General features: G+C 35.0%; 1 protein-coding gene across 1 annotated transcript in view; it reads left to right on the forward strand.

Annotated features, from left to right (window-relative positions):
• Positions 1-18,948, forward strand: part of EVI5 (ecotropic viral integration site 5) — a 231,925-nt gene that overhangs the window by 162,491 nt on the left and 50,486 nt on the right. The window contains exon 18 of the mRNA XM_052637081.1: positions 8,659-8,754. Coding sequence (XP_052493041.1) covers positions 8,659-8,754 — 96 coding nt within the window. The remainder of the gene's footprint in view (positions 1-8,658; positions 8,755-18,948) is intronic.

Raw genomic sequence — 18,948 nt, forward strand, 5'->3', positions numbered from 1 at the left:
AACTTCATTTTCAATCACTTGGTTAGGAAATTAAGTTAACCAAGTGATTGAAGGTTGGTATCTCTGTTGACCTGTAGCCCTTTAAAACTGAGACTTTTAATGTCTCAACCAGAAAGATAGGTAATTTAGAGAAGTTGGGTCTACTCTGCTTTGATTGGCACCTTATTAGTGAGCTGTCAATATTGATATATGTTTTCTGGATAGAGAATAAAAGAGCTGTGTGTGTACCCAAAATTGTTTGCATTTCAAGTTATTATTTTAATCAGTCTTTTAAATTTTTATGGAGTGTTTGGATTCATAAAGCATGGAAAAGTTTTTGAATGCAAGTATTTTTTTTCCTCAAATTCATAATACAACAGTGATGAGAGAGAAGGAGAAGTTGGAAAATGGGGTGGAAGGAGAGGGGTTGTATGTATGTGTGTTTGTGAAATAACTAAAGAGATGACTGTGGTGAACATTAGAATGAATTACGAGGGCAAGTTTGTTTTTTGGTAAGTTTGGTTTGGTTTATGAGATTTTTTTAAAAAACTAGACATTCATCTTTCCATGGTGAGAGAGTAGGAATAATGCCCTTTAAAGATTCCAGCCTTATTCTATGATAAGAAACAAGACTTTCAATGGCAGATATAAAGCTGTAATTCCATCAACTTGTTCTAGTGTCATTAAAAACCAAAAGTGAAGCTTGAGTGGTTTATCAGTGTCACTGAAATCCAGAGATGAAATTACATCCTAATAAATATGGATGACTGTTACAGTTTACTCTGACAGAAATCTGTAGGCAGTACTGAAATTTGTACTAATGTAAGAGTAGTCCCTCCTGAAGTATGTGACTAAGTGTGCTTTTTTTTTTCTGTTTTGTGGCATCTTAATTCTTGGACCTGGGGTTGAACCCAAGCCACGGCAGGGAAAGTGCTGAGTCCTGACCATTGGACTGCCAGGAAATTCCCTAGGCTAATTTAAAAATAAGATAATGTAGCATGAGATTACATCAATTTGATTTATTATACTAATATCTTTTTCAGTTTTTTATTTTGCAGTGTCTGTCCTGACTTATTTTAAAAGAACTAAATTTAGTATTTTATTATTGATATGATTTCCTTTAAACATGTTGATAACATTGGTACTGGATTTAATATTGTACCCCAAATACCTTAGCACCTTTTAATCAAAGTAAAGTGCTATTTGGAAATAAATATTTGGGGAGTTTGCCAGTGAAAATAATTGTTTGCTTTGAATTTGTGTAAGTAATGGGCCCACATTCAGAATTCTGAGAACTGATATGAGATCTTATTTAACTTTAACTTTTCATTAATACCTCTGTAAAGTATATACAGATGCTGATTCTGAGATCTCCCCTGTGTTTAAGGTGTATATTGGTTTATTCAAATTTTTTAAATGCCTTTTGCAGATTTCCAGCATGACCAATGTTAATTGTCACCCTAGTATCTGGCACATTCTGATTAAGTGTTAAATACTTTAGTTTGTCATATTGAAACAATTCAGCAATAAACCTAACTTTTTCAGAGAGCTAGTCTTTCAGTTATATAAATCTGATAGTTTTCATTTTATTTTATGTGATTATAGCTTGTGGTTTGTTGATAAGTAATTATTAAAGCTCGTTTTTTTTTCATTGATGTAAAGCAAGATGCTGTTTTTGCTTGTTTTTAATTTCTTTTTGTTTTTTTGGCTGTGCTGGGTCTTTGTTGCTGCTTGCGGACTTTTTCTAGTTGCAGCAAGCGGGGGCTACTCTTCATTGCAGTATGCGGACTTCTCATTGTGGTGGCTTCTGTTATTGGGGAGCACAGGCTCTTGGCACTCACGCTTCAGTGGGTGTGGTACACAGTCTTAGCTGCTATGGCATGTGGAATCTTTCAGAACCAGGGACTGAACCCGTGTTCCCTGCATTGGCAGACAGATTCTCATCCACCATACCACTGGGGAAGTCCGGGATACTGTTTTTAATGTTAGCATTATTTTCCCTCTGTAATTGAATTTGAGTGTTCCAACTTCGAACAATATAAGTCTAAGATCCCCAATATGAAAATCCAAAACACTTTGAAACCTACATCTTTTCATAAATTTCACACAAATTCATTTGGAAGCAGAACTTGATTTGAACTGATACATAGCCATTTATCATTGTTATTTATCCCACTTGGTTTGAGTACTTATACATCACTGCTTCATTTTTGTTGAGCATTGAGCGTACTGTTTCATTTTGGATACTGCCTCAGAACCCATTGGATAGTATAGTGTTCCATTTATGCACCTTATTACTCTTCTAAAGTCTGAAAAATCTGAAATTCCATAACATACCTGGCCCCCAGAATTTCAGTGATAAGATTGTTGGATTTCCTGTGTAAATCTAAATTTGAAAATTATACAAAGATTTTATACTCTAATAACAGATATATAATTTTCTATCTCCAGGAGAAAAGGTATTACATATTCATATACAAACTTGTAAAATTGTGTAATAAATAATGTTAAGTGAGGACAGCTGAGCAAAGTATTTTATGATTATAATATTGTGCATATATGGAATAATGATACGAAGAAAACAAGAAATTAAACCTGTTGCTTATATTTCATGTAATTTTTAGTAGCTTAATACTGTGCATTTTTCATAATGCTTTGATATTTTTAAAGCTAAATATAAACAAAAGCATTTAAATCCTTTTTGTCTTATTCTCTTCCTGACCCTACCACGTACACCCCTTTATTTTTTCCCCAGATAATGGCTTTTATTATTTTCTGATAACTTCCTTTAGAGTTTCTTTTAGGCAGATACTAGTAATTAGAAGTATATACTTTTTCTTCTCACAGTCTTATGTGAAAGTTAGCAAACAGTAGTATATTCTGCTTTTTGCTTTTTATGTTTATATGTTTTGTGCAGCTTTCTGTCATCAGTGCTTAGAGTCTCCTCGTTAGTTTCTAAGACACATTATTTTCCATTGCATGTATATACCACAGCATCCTTAACTAGGTCCATATTGATGGATACATGGTTTGTTCCCCATGTTTTACTACTACAAGCAGTGTATAGTGAATAACTTCATACATACATAATCTCAAATGTATAGAGGTATATCTATACATTCCTATAGAATAAATTACTCTAAATTTGATTGCTTGGTCAGAGAGTAAATACCTTGGTACTTTTCATAGTTTCTGTCAAATCACTCTCCTTAGGTTTGTACCATTTTGTGCTTTGATGTGCAGCGCATGATGGTACCTGTTTCTTTATCATGCTTCTTATAAATTGTATAACAAAATCTTTTCATTTTAATTAGATGTAATTTATATGTTCTAGGACAGTGATTTTCAGATAGGGATTGGAGGAGGTGAAATTATGAGACTAAAAAGAATGATAACATCAGCGTACATATTTGTCAAATATTTGGGTGTCTTCTTGTAGGTTATTCTTGTAAGCATTGGGGATACGGAAATGGAGAAGGTAGACCTAATGTTTATTGAAACAATAAATAAGAAATAGAAAATATCATTAGTAATAATGTTCTATAGAGTGAGAAGTTAGAGGAAGTGGTAATTAAGATCAAGTGCCAGGAGATGGTATTGGAGCTGAAGAATAAGAAAGAACCAGCCATATGAAGAGTAGGGGGGAGATCCTTACACGAAAAAGGTCAGAGATCAAGACCCAGAAAGCAGGAAAGAACTTGGTTGCTGAGTCTCATATATAATGCAGAGCTGAATGAGATAAAGCCAGGGAGGTAAGCTAGGACTTAGCTTCTTACCATGTAGATATTTATAGGTCATGGTAACAAGTTTGAGTTTTACTCTTAAATGCTGTGGGAGGCCACTGAGAGGTAAGATAAAAAACATGGTACATTTTTTTGATTTGCTATATTTGCTTCAGTTTTTTATTTAAATTTTATTCATTATTTTATTTTTGTTTGTGCTGGGTCTTTGCTTTACAAGAGCTTTTTCTCTAGCTGTGAGTGGGGGCTTCTCTCTAGTTGTGGCACAGGGGCTTCTCTTTGCAGTAGCTTCTCTTGTTGCGGAGCACAGGCTTTTGAGCTTGCAGGCTTCAGAAGTACTTGGGCTCAGTAGTTGTGACACACAGCTTAGTTGCCCTGCAGCATGTGGAATCTTCCTGGACTAGGGATTAAACCCCTATCCCCTGCATTGGCAGGCAGATTCTTAACCAGTGGACCACCAGGGAAGTCCTTTGCTTCAGTTTTTTACTTTTACTTTTGAAATAATTTTATGTTTACAGTAAAGTGGCAAAGATGGTACAGAGAGTTCCCATATACCCTTTAATCAGCCCCTCCTAATTTTAACCTGTTACATAAACATGACACATTTATTAGTACTAAGAAATGAACATTAGTAATAATTTTATTACTGAATTACAGACTTCATTCAGATTTCCCCATCATGTCTCATTCTTCTTTGATCTGTGAGGTATGTTGTAGAAATCCTTCAATTTAGGATTGTCTGATGTTTTCTTACACTTAGACCGAGGTTATATGTCTTAGGCCCTTTCTCAGTATATTATATCAGGGTCATGTATATGTTCAGTTGCTAAGTCGTGTCCAGCTCTTTTGCAGCCCCATGGACTATAGCCTCGCCAGGCTTCTCTGTCCATGGGATTTCCCAGGCAAGAATACTGGAGTGGGTGGCCACATCTTCCTCCAGTGGACTTTGACCTAGGGCTCAAACCTGCGTCTCCAGCAATGGCTGCATGTTCTTTACCACTGAGCCGTCTGGGAAGCCCATCAGGGGGCATTCTGTATTAATACGCCTTACGTCTGGTCCTATTAACTTTGGTCATTTGCTTAAGTTGGTATCTGCTAGCTTTCTCCACTACAGAAGTCCCCCCACCCTCCTACTCTGTTCCTTACAGGCAAGTTACTGAGCCTAGACAATGGTCCAAGTGGAGGAAAGGGCATTAAGTTACAACTCCTGAAGGAAAGAGTATCAAAGAATTTGTTACAACATCCACAATAGGACAATAATTAATAAGTATTTGGAGGAACTATTATGACCAACTTAGACTGCAAGGAGATCATTCCCTGGTGGCTTAGATGGTAGAGCGTCTGCCTACAATGCGGGAGACCCGGGTTCAATCCCTGGGTTGGGAAGATCTCCTGGAGAAGGAAATGGCAACCCACTCCAGTATTCTGCCTGGAAAATCCCATGGATGGAGGACCCCAGTAGGCTACAGTCCATGAGGTTGCAAAGAGTCAGACACGACTGAGCGACTTCCTTCATGACCAACCTAGATTGCATATTAAAAAGCAGAGACATTACTTTGCCAACAAAGGTCCATCTAGTCAAGGCTATGGTTTTTCCAGTAGTCATGTATGGATGTGAGAGTTGGACTGTGAAGAAAGCTGAGTGCTGAAGAATTGATGCTTCTGAACTGTGGTGTTGGAGAAGACTCTTGAGAGTCCCTTGGACTGCAAGGAGATCCAACCAGTCCATCCTAAAGGAGATCAGCCCTGGGTGTTCACTGGAAGGACTGATGCTGAAGCTGAAACTCCAGTACTTTGGCCACCTCATGTGAAGAGTTGACTCATTGGAAAAGACGCTGATGCTGGGAGGGATTGGGGGCAGGAGGAGAAGGGGATGACAGAGGATGAAATGGCTGGATGGCATCACCAACTCGATGGACATGAGTTTGGGTGAACTCTGGGAGTTGGCGATGGACAGGGAGGCCTGGCGTGCTGCAGTTCATGGGGTTGCAAAGAGTTGTACACAACTGAGCGACTGAACTGAACTGAAGGAACTATTTTGCATTTATGCAAATATGCTTAAGGTTTCAGCATTAATAATTATTTTTTAAAAGAACACACATGCCACTGTGTGTGGACATGGATTTGAGGTGGCTTTGGAGAGAGGCAATATGAGATTATCAGGTAATAGAACAAGACAGAGGTGCTAGCTTTGGCTCAGGTGTTGGCAATGGAACTAAAGTAGAGTAGATCAATCCAGTATTTTTATAGAGACTCAGTGATTGGGTTGGAGAGGGAGGAAAAGTAGGAGAAAGTTGGTGCACAAATATTTGGTGTTTTACCTGATGGATATAATATTTTTATACAGTGTTAAAATTAGTAGAATAAATATGTATTAGTTATCTATTGCTGTTTAACAGATAACCTCTAAAATTTAGCAGCTTAAAATAATAGTAACCACTAATACCCCAAAGTTTCTGTGGATCTGAAATTCAGAAGCAGCTTAATCTAGTGATTCTGATTTAGAGTCTCATGAGGTTACAGTCATCTCAGGCTTAGCTAAAGCTAAAGGATGAGGCTTTTTAAGTGGCGCACTCTGTGGTTGCAAGGTGGTGCTGGCTGTTGGAAAGAGATCTTTGTCCTCAAGGGGCTCTGTCTTAGCAAAGGATACAGACAAACACACCATTACAATGCAGTATGAGTGGTGCTATTATTGAGGTGGTACATTGGATCCTGTAATGTGAGTTTAGTGTTAGATTTATGGTTCAAGGAAAGCTCACTACGGAATGATTCAGCTGAGACCTTAAGGATATGTAGGAGTTAGTTGAGGAAAGGCAAGAGAGAGTTCACTAGGCGAAGCGAATAACACATGTGAAGAGCAAAACAGAGAAGGTTGTTTGCTTGAACTAAAAGTTCATTTGAGTTGGAGGGGAGTGTGTGATAAGGAATACTGGTAATATATGAAGCTAGAGCAGTAGATAGGGAAGAAATCTTGGAGAATCCTAGACACCAGTAAAAGAACCTGTTATCTCAAGATCTGTGGAGTACTATTAAAGGGTTTAAAATTAGGGAGTGACAGAGATTTGAGTTTTGTTAAACATAGACACAATGGTGTGCTGGAACTAGCTGGTAAAGACTTGTAAGAACCAATTGTTAAATTTTCAGGAATTTTGTGACACAATTGTTAAACAGCCATATTAAAAATTAAATTATTTAACATAATAAACAAATTATGATAAAATGATAGTAACTACTCAAACTTCATGATTTCCTAATTTTTACATTTGTGCATTTCAGATTATTTATACTTAATTATATCTGTATTGTAGAAATACCATGGTGTGCCACTAATGTTATCTTCACTAATGTTCCCTAATGTTATGTCAAGTTGAAAGGAGCCACGGTGGGAATAGTTTTACCACATGAATTGGCAAACTACAAATCAAAGCTTGACTTACTGTTTTGTTGATTATCTAGACCAGAAGTTGGCAAACTATAGCCCATGTTCCAAATCTGTCTGTTTGCCTGTTTCTGTAAATAAAGTTTTATTGGAATATGTTCATTTATATATTGAAATATATTCATTTATTTCTTATTCATTTGTATATCGTCTGTGACCACTGTCACACTCCGGTGGTGGATAGAGTAGTTGTAATAGCCTGTATGACCCATAAGTCTGAAATTATTTACTATCTGGCCCTTTAGAGTTTTTGTCTCCTTCTCTAGACTGTTAAAGCTTCAAAATGTGTTGTGTCTTCACTCTTTACATTATGAATAGCACAATAATATTGAGGAAATTTTCCTCCAGTATTTGATCACTGTTATCAGAATGATAATAACTCTATTATCAGAATAAATAACACGAACAAAAATTAACCAAAGTTCACATCAACACTTTACTTTTTCCTCATTTTCAGTGGTAGGTGACCTGTGGACACAAGATTTGGCAAAAATTAGGGAAAGTATTCTGTGAGAATATATTGACTAAGTAGAATTTATAATAATGAGTGCTACATATCTTAGCTGTTATATACTGTACATCTGCTATTTCAATCTAGATTTAAAATATATTATAAATGTACATACAGACATATTTGTACACGGACACACACAAACACTTGCTTGAGAGCTGGTCATTAATTTGGTGCAGAAACTATACTTAGCGGCCGTGTACAACTTGGCAAAAATATTTAAAGCAATATTTGCTTGAAATGAAGTACCAGGATCATATCTAAAAAGATAAAAGAATGAATATATTTTAATTTAAAAGTTTAATTGTATTTTTACTAGGTTTGAAATTTAAAAAAATTTTGATATTACTGTCAGGTGTTAAATTTCTCCTATGGTCACCACACTGCACATTTTTGATACTGATTGCTAAATTTCAACTGAAGTTAATATTTCCTCAATATTATATATTTTTGTATATCCCATCTTTCTCTTCTATTATCTCCTTTGTAGTATAAATATTCATTAACATTCATTGCCTCAAAAAATGTAATTTTAAAAATATTATATGGCTAATATACAGTATTTATATTCCCTATCAATCTATTGTCCTAGTTACATATTTGAAAGTTCTCAATAATTGTTCTTGGATAAAAAATTAATTTTTCACAGTCAACAGTAATTTTAATAGCTTTAATTAAGTTAACTTTTAATTTAAAAGTTTGAGCAATATTTATATACAAGTACTCTTAAAGATGGAATGCTGTTCTATATATTTATTCTTCATTTTATACCAAGTTCAAGATATAATGGCATTTAAAAAGATTTTTTAATTGGAGTATAGTTGATTTACAATGTTGTGTTAGTTATAATGGCTTTTTTTTCCCCTCTGATTTAATCAGGGGTCTATTTGTTACTTTCTAAATTTGAGGCAAGTTACAGTGTTTATGTTTTATTAATGGTTTGGTTTATTGTGTGGTTTATTTTTGGTTTGTTTTGTTTACCACCCTAGAACAAGGAAGAAGTGATGGCTGTGAGACTCCGGGAAGCAGATAGCATAGCAGCTGTTGCTGAACTACAGCAGCACATTGCTGAGCTTGAAATCCAGGTACCATATGAAAATAGTAAAGTAAATGTAATAATAATGCAGTTATTTCCCCTTTCCTTTGCACCTGGATAGTGAGTTATGTCTTCATCCTAATGACTGTGTTCCTGTTTTCGATACTCCTTTCCAAGTCCAGTTTTTTAAATTGCAATAAAAATATACTTATTGTGGTAAAATTTATGATTTTAATGTATACAGCCTTTCATTAAGTACATTCTCATTGTTGTGCAACCAATTTCTAAAACTCTTCACCTTGTAAAACTGAAACTTTGTGCCTGTTCAACAACTCCACATTCCCTCTTCCCTCAACTCCTGGAAACCACCCTTGTACTTTCTGTCTCTGAATTTGACTCCTCTAATTAATCTCACGTAAGTAAAATCATAGAGTATTTGTTTTTCTGTGACTGGCTTATTTTACTAAGGGTAATGTCCTCAAGGTTCATTCATGTTGTAATGTTGTATTAGAATTTCCTTCCTTTTTTATGGCTGAATAATACTCCATTGTGTGCATACTACTTTTTGTTTATCTGTTTATTCATTGATTTAGATTGCTTCTGCCTTTTGGCTGTTGTGAGTAATGCTGCTATGATTATGAGTGTACAAATGACTATTTGAGCCCATGTTTTCATTTGTGGGGGGTATATACCCAGAAGTGAAATTGCTGAACCATGTGATAATTCTGTGTTTAATTTTTTGAGGAATTGCTATACTGTTTTCCGCAGCAGCTGCACCATTTTACATTCTTAGCAACAATTCACAGGAGACTAGTTTTTCCACATCCTCATCAATACTTGTTAATTCTCTGTTGTCCTTTTTTTTTTTAAGTCATCATCCTAATGAGTGTGAAGTGGTATCTCACTGTGCTTTTGATATGCATTTCCCTAGTGATTAATAAAGGTCTTCCCTCGTAGCTCAGTTGGTAAAGAATCTGCCTGCAATTCAGGAGACCCAGGTTCAATTCCTAGGTCCGGAAGATCCCCTGGAGAAGGAGATGGCAACCCACTCCAGTATTCTTGCCTGGAAAATCCCATGGACAGAATAGCTTGGTGGGCTACAGTCTGTGGGGTCGCAAGACTGGGACATGACCTAGCAACTAAACCACCACCAGTGATTAATAATGTTGACCATCTTTTCATGTGCTTATTGCCATTATGTCTTCTTTAGGGAAATGGTAGGTTCAGTACTTTGCCTGATTTTAAATGGATTGTTGTTAAGTTATGGAAGTTTCTTATATATTCTCAAGGTCAATCCATATCAGATATATGCACATATTTTTGAAGGTATTTCATCTCATTTGTGGGCTGTCTTTTTGTTTTGTTGTTAATGTCCTCTGAAACACAAAAGGTTTTATTTTTGAAGTCCAACTTACCTATTTTTCCTTTTGTTACCTGTATCATATTTCCTTATTGTTAAAGCTATTTTTGAAGGAAAATTCAAAACTTTGAAAATAAGTGTTTTCTCATTTATTATGAACTATTTATTTTATAATATAAATACATTTGTTTTATATTATTTTATAAGTATATTTGCAATATGAGCAAAATATTATATTTAAAAATCTTATTTCAAAAAAATGTTTTATTATATTCTATTCCAACCCATAATACAGTTTTGGCTGCAACATCTAGAATTTTCTTCCCACCTGAAATGCCTTTTTGTCTGTAAATTTCAATTTAAGATCTGGGTCAAAAGTAATCACGACACATTATAATTTGCAGAAGTTTATAAAACAGTATCCTTTATGTTCTATTGATAGTATTCCCCAGAAATTATTGCATATCCACAAAAACTTCAGGGCTTCCCTGATAGCTCAGTTGGTAAAGAATTCGCCTGCAGTGCAGGAGACCCCGGTTCAATTCCTGGGTCAGGAAGATCCTCTGGAGAAAGGATAGGCTACCCACTCTAGTATTCTTGGGCTTCCCCTTTGGCTCAGCTGGTAAAGAATCCACCTGCAGTGCACGAGACCGGGGTTCAATCCCTGGGTTGGGAAGATCCCCCAGAGAAGGGAAAGTCTACCCACCCCAGTATTCTCTGGAGAATTTGATGGGGTCGCAGAGTCGGACATGGCTGAGTGACTTTCACTTTCAAAGAAAAACTTCAAACAAGAACCAACTGCATAAGATATCTGTAATCAGCTATTTAAGTCATGGTATCATATGCAATTCTAGTTTTAGTCATTACTTTTATATCATGAAAATTATAAAATTTTGCCACGTTTCTGTACATCTTAGTCACAAAATAGCAAGATTTGAATTACTCTTTTTGTTGATTCTTAAATGCTAAATTAAGTGAGGAACCTGGTATGCTGCATGCTTTGTTTAAAATGAAATATAACACGTATTTCACCAGTTTTTTAAAAAACAAAAGGAGTGCATAAAATTTTACTATAATTTTTTTTTTTTACTGTTAATAGGAGTACTTTTCACTTTCATGCATTGGACAAGGAAATGGCAACCCACTCCAGTGTTCTTGCCTGGAGAATCCCAGGGATGGGGGAGCCTAGTGGGCTGCCATCTATGGGGTCGCACAGAGTCGGACATGACTGAAGCGACTTAGCAGCAGCAGCAGCCTCAAATGGCTCATAAGTGAATCTTAATTGCTGGTTCATTGGTATTTTTTCAATACTTAACTGGCTGGAGCTTATCTCATTTGTCATTGACCCCTTTGTCCTCTTAGCTTTTTTCCTCTCTTGGCTTTCCTAGCACCATCCACTTTTGACTCTTTGATTGTTGAAGTTGTTTTCAATTCTGTGTGTTTGTATTCCTCTGAGAATCCAAGATTTTTAGGTTTTAGAAACTATTCAGTGTACAATGAAGGACCTCACTTATATAGCTTCAAGAGCCATCTTTACAGCAATAAATTCTAATCTATCTCCATCCTAGCATGTTTTCTCCTAACAGTCTTACACCCTGATAAAAAATTACTCATTTGCTTGGCTGTGCCAGGTCTTAGCTGGGGCAAGTAGGATCTTTAGCTGGGGCATGCCGACTCTTAGTTGCAGCCCTTTGAATCTCTTGCCTGACCAGAGATTGATCCCAGGCGCCCTGCATTGGGAGCATGGAGTCTTACCAGGGAAGTCCCGTAATCCTGTATCTTCTAAAAAAATTATAGACATAGTGTACAGAAAAGTTCATAAAACAAAGCTACATTATATATAAAAATAGTATCTGTATAACTACTACTTGGGTCAAGATAGAATATTGTCTGTATTCCAGAAGTCTGCGGAATCACACCGTGCTCCCTTATCCTGAACTTTATAGCAGTGACTCCTCTGCTTTACCTTACAGTAGTGTCATCTTTGTATTCATCTCTCATCCATACAGTTTAGTTTTCTGATCCTGAATTTCTTGTAGAGTCATGTTGAATAGTTGTCTCTTCTTTCTTGTTCACTGTTACTTTAGTGAGTCATCATTTTTCTCCTTGCAACAGTTCCATTTTATAAATATATTGCAATGTGTATGTCCATTTTAATTTTAGTGGTCATTTTTAAATTTCCAGATTGGGACTGTTACAAACAATGTTGTGATTATAAGCAATTTTATACACTATACTGACCACAAGTGCACAAGAGTTTCTTTAGCATGTATGGCAGGGTGTGGAATGACTGGGTCATAAGCATGCAGATCTTCAGTTTTATTTTCCAAAGTGTTTGTGCCAGTTTTAACTTCCAACCACAGCATATGAAAGTTCTGTTGTTCCACAACACTTGGTGGTGTCAGATGTTTTAATTTTTGCCATTCTGGTGGGTATGAAGTTATATTTCATCATGATTTTAATTTCCATTTGCTGTATTACTAATGAGGTTGGCAACTTGGATTTCATCTTTTATAGAGTGCCTATTACAATCTTCTGTATTTTTTCATGTGGGTTGTTTATCTTTTTCTTATGTATATTTAGTTCTTTTAAGTTTTATTTTATTTTTAATTGGAAGATAATTACTATACAAGATTGTGATGGTTTCTGTCATATGTTATGTTTTATAGATATCTACATCCATTTTGTAGCTTGTCTTATGTTGTTGTTTTTAACATATTATGCCTTTTGATCAGTAGACCAATGTTTTTAATGGACAGTAGAGAGTTCCTCCTGGAAGCTGTACAGGAACTCCACATTCAACATGTTTAAGATCAAATGTGTTTCTATTCCATCCAAACTGTTTTTATACTTTTGTATCCCAAGTCTTGTTTGATGGTATCATCTCTTACCAAATTACTCAAACTTAGTAGGAACTTCACTTATGCCTTTCTTAATGTTCTGCCGTATTTATCAAGGCTGAGTATGTACATTTTCAACTTTATTAGAGAATATGAAGTTATTTTCACAAAGTGCTTGTGCTAGTTAACATTCCTACTAGCATTTCAACTGCTCACCTACTCGTGTAGGTTTGCCTTCAGTGCAGTCAGTTCAGTTCAGATCAGGCACTCAGTCGTGTCTGACTCTTTGCGTCTGCATGCCAGGCTTCCCTGTTTGTCACCACCTCCCAGAGCTTACTCAGACTCGTGTCCATCGAGTCAGTGATGTCATCCAACCATCTCATCCTCTGTCGCCCCTTCTCCTCCTGCCTTCAATCTTTCCCAGCATCAGGGTCTTTTCCAGTGACTCTGTTCTTTGCATCAGGTGGCCAAAGAATTAGAGCTTCAGCCTCAGCATCAGTCTTTCGAATGAATAGTCAGGACTGATTTCCTTTAGGATTGACTGGTTTCAGATAGTTCTTAATAATTCATATAGATTAAACATGTCCAGCTCTTCAGTTTCTTCAAAAGATAAAAGTCATGGGGTAAATATAAAACTAAATCAAAGGTAATTTTACTCATTTCAGAAACTTAAAAAAAAAATCTTTCAGGGCCTTTCTGTTCCTCCCTGCTACTCCCTAATGTTTCTGCATTCGTCCCTACCTGAACATCACAACTTCCTGTTCAACTTCTTTTTCTCTGGCCTGAGCTCTCCCACGGAGCCACCAAAATTATCTTTCTAAGATAATTTATTGACTGCCTTTTACCTACCAAATCACATCAAAACTCCTCAGCACAAATGCTAGCCTTTTCATTATTGTTGAAACTTTCACCTCCAGCCTCTTCTTTGACCATTACCACCCTATCCTCTCTCCCTAACACCTACACTCAAACACACACACTTTCACTCTTTAAAAGTTTTTATATTCTTTTAAAATTTTGTACCATTTACAAGCTATCATGTCTTCAGAAAATTGCTGTTTTCCTGTATCCCCTAGCCCTCTGCTTTTTACATCTTTCTGCTTACTGAGTTTTCCTTGACCAGTTTGATATTACATGTGATAGATATGTTTTCAGTAAACATCTTAATGATTCAACCTTCATTCATTTGTTATATACAAGTTAAGATCCATAAATAGATCTTTTGTTAAAATCCTAAACTCCTTTTTTAATTACAAAAACAATACATTTTAGGTTATGTTTAATCATGGAAACATAGATCATTTTCAGGTTCCACTAGGGGGAGAACTCAACTTAGTCAAATATTTTTATACTTCAAATCTCTTAAGACCAACTCTTCCAGTTACTATTGCTCTCTTGTAAATAAAAATTTTACCCACAAACCAAATTCTTTCAAACCCTTCATATCATAAATTACATGACTGTGTAATTAGTTATTGATAAAAATAAAGGCTACCTTTTTAAAAAGTAGTTAAGAAAATTGTACTTTTGTGAATGTCTCATTTAGATGAGGAAATACTCATTTATGTACATACTGTAGCATTCTACAGAAGATATACTTATGAGTTGAAGTTTATTGTATTTATTTTCAAAGAGTCTATAGTCAACGTGAAACTTTCAGGTCTGGTTCATAATCACTACCCTGCCATGTTATTCTGAGTGAACTACATTTGTAATATGCTTAATGTTCTTTATAGTAATGCCTTTTCCACAGTCTTTGGAGGAGCTATTTTACATTAGTGTCTCATAGTGAATTTAATTTTTTTTAATGTGGCATCTTTCAAATTTAACCATTTTCCTGAGCTATTTATAAAAGTTATTGCTGAGGTTTCCTCCTCCTCAAGCAGAATGGCACTTATTAATGGATTTTAGTCACTATGTAATGCTTGTTTGAAGCAGATCATACCCTTATAGAATTAAGGGGTGAACTCTAAAGTGACATTAAATATAAAAAATATGATATCATGTATATCATTTTAATATTTTTCAGAGTAATCATTATGACCTTTAAATACTATATAATCTCACTTCATTCAGGTCTCTATAGTTTTCTTAGATAAAGCTCCTGTTGCCACATTTCTGTCTAAAATAATATTCATATCCTAATCACTGTACTCTTACGCTGTTTTTACACTGCAAAACAATTGTTCTTGCCGTAAATTATACATGTTTGATGTTGTCCACATTCTCCACTAGAATGGAAGCTCCATAAGAGAGCAATGTTTGCCTGTTTTATTCAGTCACTGTCTTTCTCAGTGTTGGTATATAATGCTTAGTATATAACCATCATTCAAAAATTTGTATTTGAAGAAGTTAAATTAACATAATAATTTGTTCACCTGTTGTTTCTACAGTAAGTGGTTTTTATTGTTTGTAATTTGAGTATTCAGAATTTTTTTAATTCAGCAGTTACCACTGTATTCACACATGTAAGAATTTGTATTTTTTGATCATTAGGTCACTACTGGCTAGGAAAGATAAAATGAAATAGACAGAAGGAGTGATTGAGTCTGGGTCCCTTCTTTGCAGTATCACTGAGTAGAATTTAAAGCTCTGAAAATGTATGTACATTATTGGTGTTAGTAATAACTAACATTTATTAGTTAATAATAAGTGTTTAATTAATAATAAATGTTTTAATTACTAATAAATGTTTATTATTCATTAACTAATAATATTAGTAATAACTAACTAATGTTATTAGTAACAATATAATAAAAGAGTTGGACATGACTGAGAGAACAGCAGTTATTAATGGCTTTAATTACATGTGAGATGATGCCATTGTTATCTTTTAAAGGAGAAATTTATTTTTTTCTTGCTATCTGCACATATACTTAACAAGCTAATTGAATGGCTCAGGTTAATGGAATTTCTATAAGTAGCCTGAAAAAATAAATATGATATACCTTGATCAGAATTAAAAGGGTCAATAAACTTAGTTTTTATTGGAAATGAGAATTTTAGGATACTAAGTAACTCTGTGGTCACAATTTTTGTCTTTGTGTTTTCTTGTAATTGCTAGAGATTTTTTTGATTGGTTGACAGTATAGATTTTGAAGACAAACGACTTCTTAGCTGTCTTGTCTGACAAGTTATTTAACTTGATTTTGAATTTACTCACTCAAACCTAAAGTTATCTGCTTTAGAGTTGGTATTAAATGAGAAAGCATGTATCAAGTTATCAAGTGTTCTTTCTTCCCTAACTAGTTTCCAGAAAATCAGCTTATCAATGACCTTATGTAAAAGATCACACTCAGCATTGTAAGGGCTTCCAAAAATTACAACCAAATTTCAGAAAGTCTTCTGAGTTCCCTTTAAGATAATTTTTATCCACTCCAGATAATGAATTTATCCCTTTCCAAGAACTAGATGTAGCTTCAAATTAAGAATTGCTTTGGCTTTTTTGGGGGGAGGGGGTGAACTTATTTCTGTCCGCTGTAAGTTAGTCTTCATTTTTGTGTATTTAAAGTATTAAATAGCTAGCATCATTGAATACTTAAAACTTGCCAGGCATTATTATTAGCAATATATTTGTATTTACTTATTTAATCCTTGTAACAGTCATATGATGTTAGTTATTGTTAATATTCCCATCTAATAGTGGAGGAAACTGAAGCATAAAGATTTTTAAATGAGATTTTATTGTAAGTTTAAGAACCCACTCTGTAACTTAAATTCTTTCCAGAACTAAAATGAAATTTTTTTTTCTTTAGTTTTACAAGTACTGTCATGTTAATTATATGGAGGTTCTTGACAGACTCCCTCCTACAGCTTTGTTACTGCTAGTTCCCTGTTCTTGACCTGCGTCTTTCCATAGCTCCCATGGCTTTCAGGATGAAATTCAAATTCTGGCTATTCTCACAAGACCATTCCTGCTCTGATTCTTACCACCCTTTCTGACTTCATTTCCTGCTTTTCCCAGTGTATACCTGTGCTTGAGCCACCATGAACTAGTTAAGAACTCTTTGAATCTGTCATTGAGATTCACTCTGTTATTCTTCTCTCCTCCTCTGATCTTGCTTGTCATTTCAATGCCAGTCCAGCCAATTTTGTTGTGTCTCTGCTCTCATAACCCCCCCTGTTATAGAGCTCTGTTATTTCATCTCATATTATACTAATCATTGTCATTTAAAAGCCCAGATTGTGGAGAACAGATTAAATTATTTAAGTGGAGTATTAGTTTCCATTCAGCAAATATTTGTGGAATACCTGCTATGTACTAGTCACTACTCTAAACACTTTACAAGAATTAGTGAACAAAATGCATAAAAAAGATTGCTTTCCTCATCAGTCAAGCTTACTTGGAGAGGAAGAAATAGGATGAACAAAACAAATGAATCTTATAGTGTGTAATTCAGAAGAGGATGAGTACAATAGAGAGAAAAATGTAGAAAAAGGAGAGTATTCGGGTGTTTAGGTAGGCTACCATTGCTATTTTAAGTAATGTGATCAGGAAAGGCTCATTAGAAGGGGTTTTTTAAACAAAGATTTGCAATGCAGATTTGTGATAGGAATGCCCTGCTAAGGGAATCAGAAGAACAAAGGGCCTAATGCCAGGGGCACATCTCAGTCCCCAAGTGGAGTAAGAGGGGACCTTAGAAGGAAGTCTGAGAGGTAAATAGGGCCAAATATGTATGGCCAAGGAACTTCAGCCCTGCTCTGAGTAAGGTAGAAAATCATGGGAGGGTTCTGAGCATAGGAGTCATCAGTTAGATGACATTTAACCTTTTAAAAAGATTAATTTGAACTTCATTCAGAAAAAAATATGCTTGTAGGAATTCATAGTATTTAGATGGGAGGAAGTGGTGGTTAAAAATTGTTTCCTTCTCTTCATGGAATTTTCCACCTTTATTTTATTGATCCAAATGTTACTTACTAGTTGAGGACTATATTTTTGTATTAATACTCTCTGCACTTTCCAAGTGGTAGAACAAAACACAGAAAAGTTAAGTTTTTGCTTAGTTTGTTGAGGATAACAGATGAGAATTGAACCCAAGCCTTCTGATATTTAACTGGAATTGAGTTTGTGTTTTGATTTTTATAAAGATAAACATATTAATTTGTCATAACCATATTAAAAGCTTCTGTGAGCTAAGCACATCTATAAAATTAATGCTGCTTTGTTACAAATAATGAAAAGTTTAAAATTTAAAACAGTTCTATTCAAATCCAAATTTGTGTTCCTTTCCTGGTACCCAGTAACATTTACCCGCTTTCGTTAGTTTGCCCAACAGATCACCTCTAGGGATGCCTCATATGGGCAATACCCCAACCACTCTTGGCTTAAAAACACCCACTCAGAATTCTGTTCTGACATAAAATGAGGGAGTTAGATTTAAATCAGTGTGCCCAGATCAGTAGGCAGTTTTGACAGAGATAGAGAGGAAGTGATAAAAATCTTTACCATTTAACTTAAGAAAATATATCTTAATAATGTAAAATTACAATGCCATTACTAAATGATGGAGTTTATCATGAGGCTTTGTGATTAGTTTGTTTTTCCTAGTGTTCTGAGCTAATTTAACTTGTTAATAGTTTCCCAGCAGGTGGTAGTTTATATGCCAACTCTTGACTAACAGACTTCTTTTTGGAGGATTTTTTTCCCCTTTTAAGTACAATGGTTTCTGTTTTGAGCAACTTATTTAAATATTAAAATGTTTTTCATTTTTCTTTCATGATCTTTCTTGAATTTTTAAGGATTTTTAAGTTAGGAAAATAGCTATTTTGTCATTTTATCTGGTCTGAATACTAGTTCTCAACAAAGGGAGTTAATGTATACAGAGTGTTTTATTCAGCTTGCTATCTTATCTGGTCATTAGGTATTGTAAATTACATTAATTTTTTTTAACGAAAGTGCTCAGAACTGGTTCTCTGGTCTCCAGCTTTATGCAATTAAATATAAAGTATGCAATTAAATATAAAGGGATTAAGTATCTAGAGGTTTTTAAGATATTGCTGTATCCAGGAATGAAGGATATCATTCACCTACCTGAGACCAGCT

The sequence above is a fragment of the Budorcas taxicolor genome, chromosome 3, assembly GCF_023091745.1.
Source record: "Budorcas taxicolor isolate Tak-1 chromosome 3, Takin1.1, whole genome shotgun sequence".
NCBI classification, from domain to species: Eukaryota; Metazoa; Chordata; class Mammalia; order Artiodactyla; family Bovidae; genus Budorcas; species Budorcas taxicolor.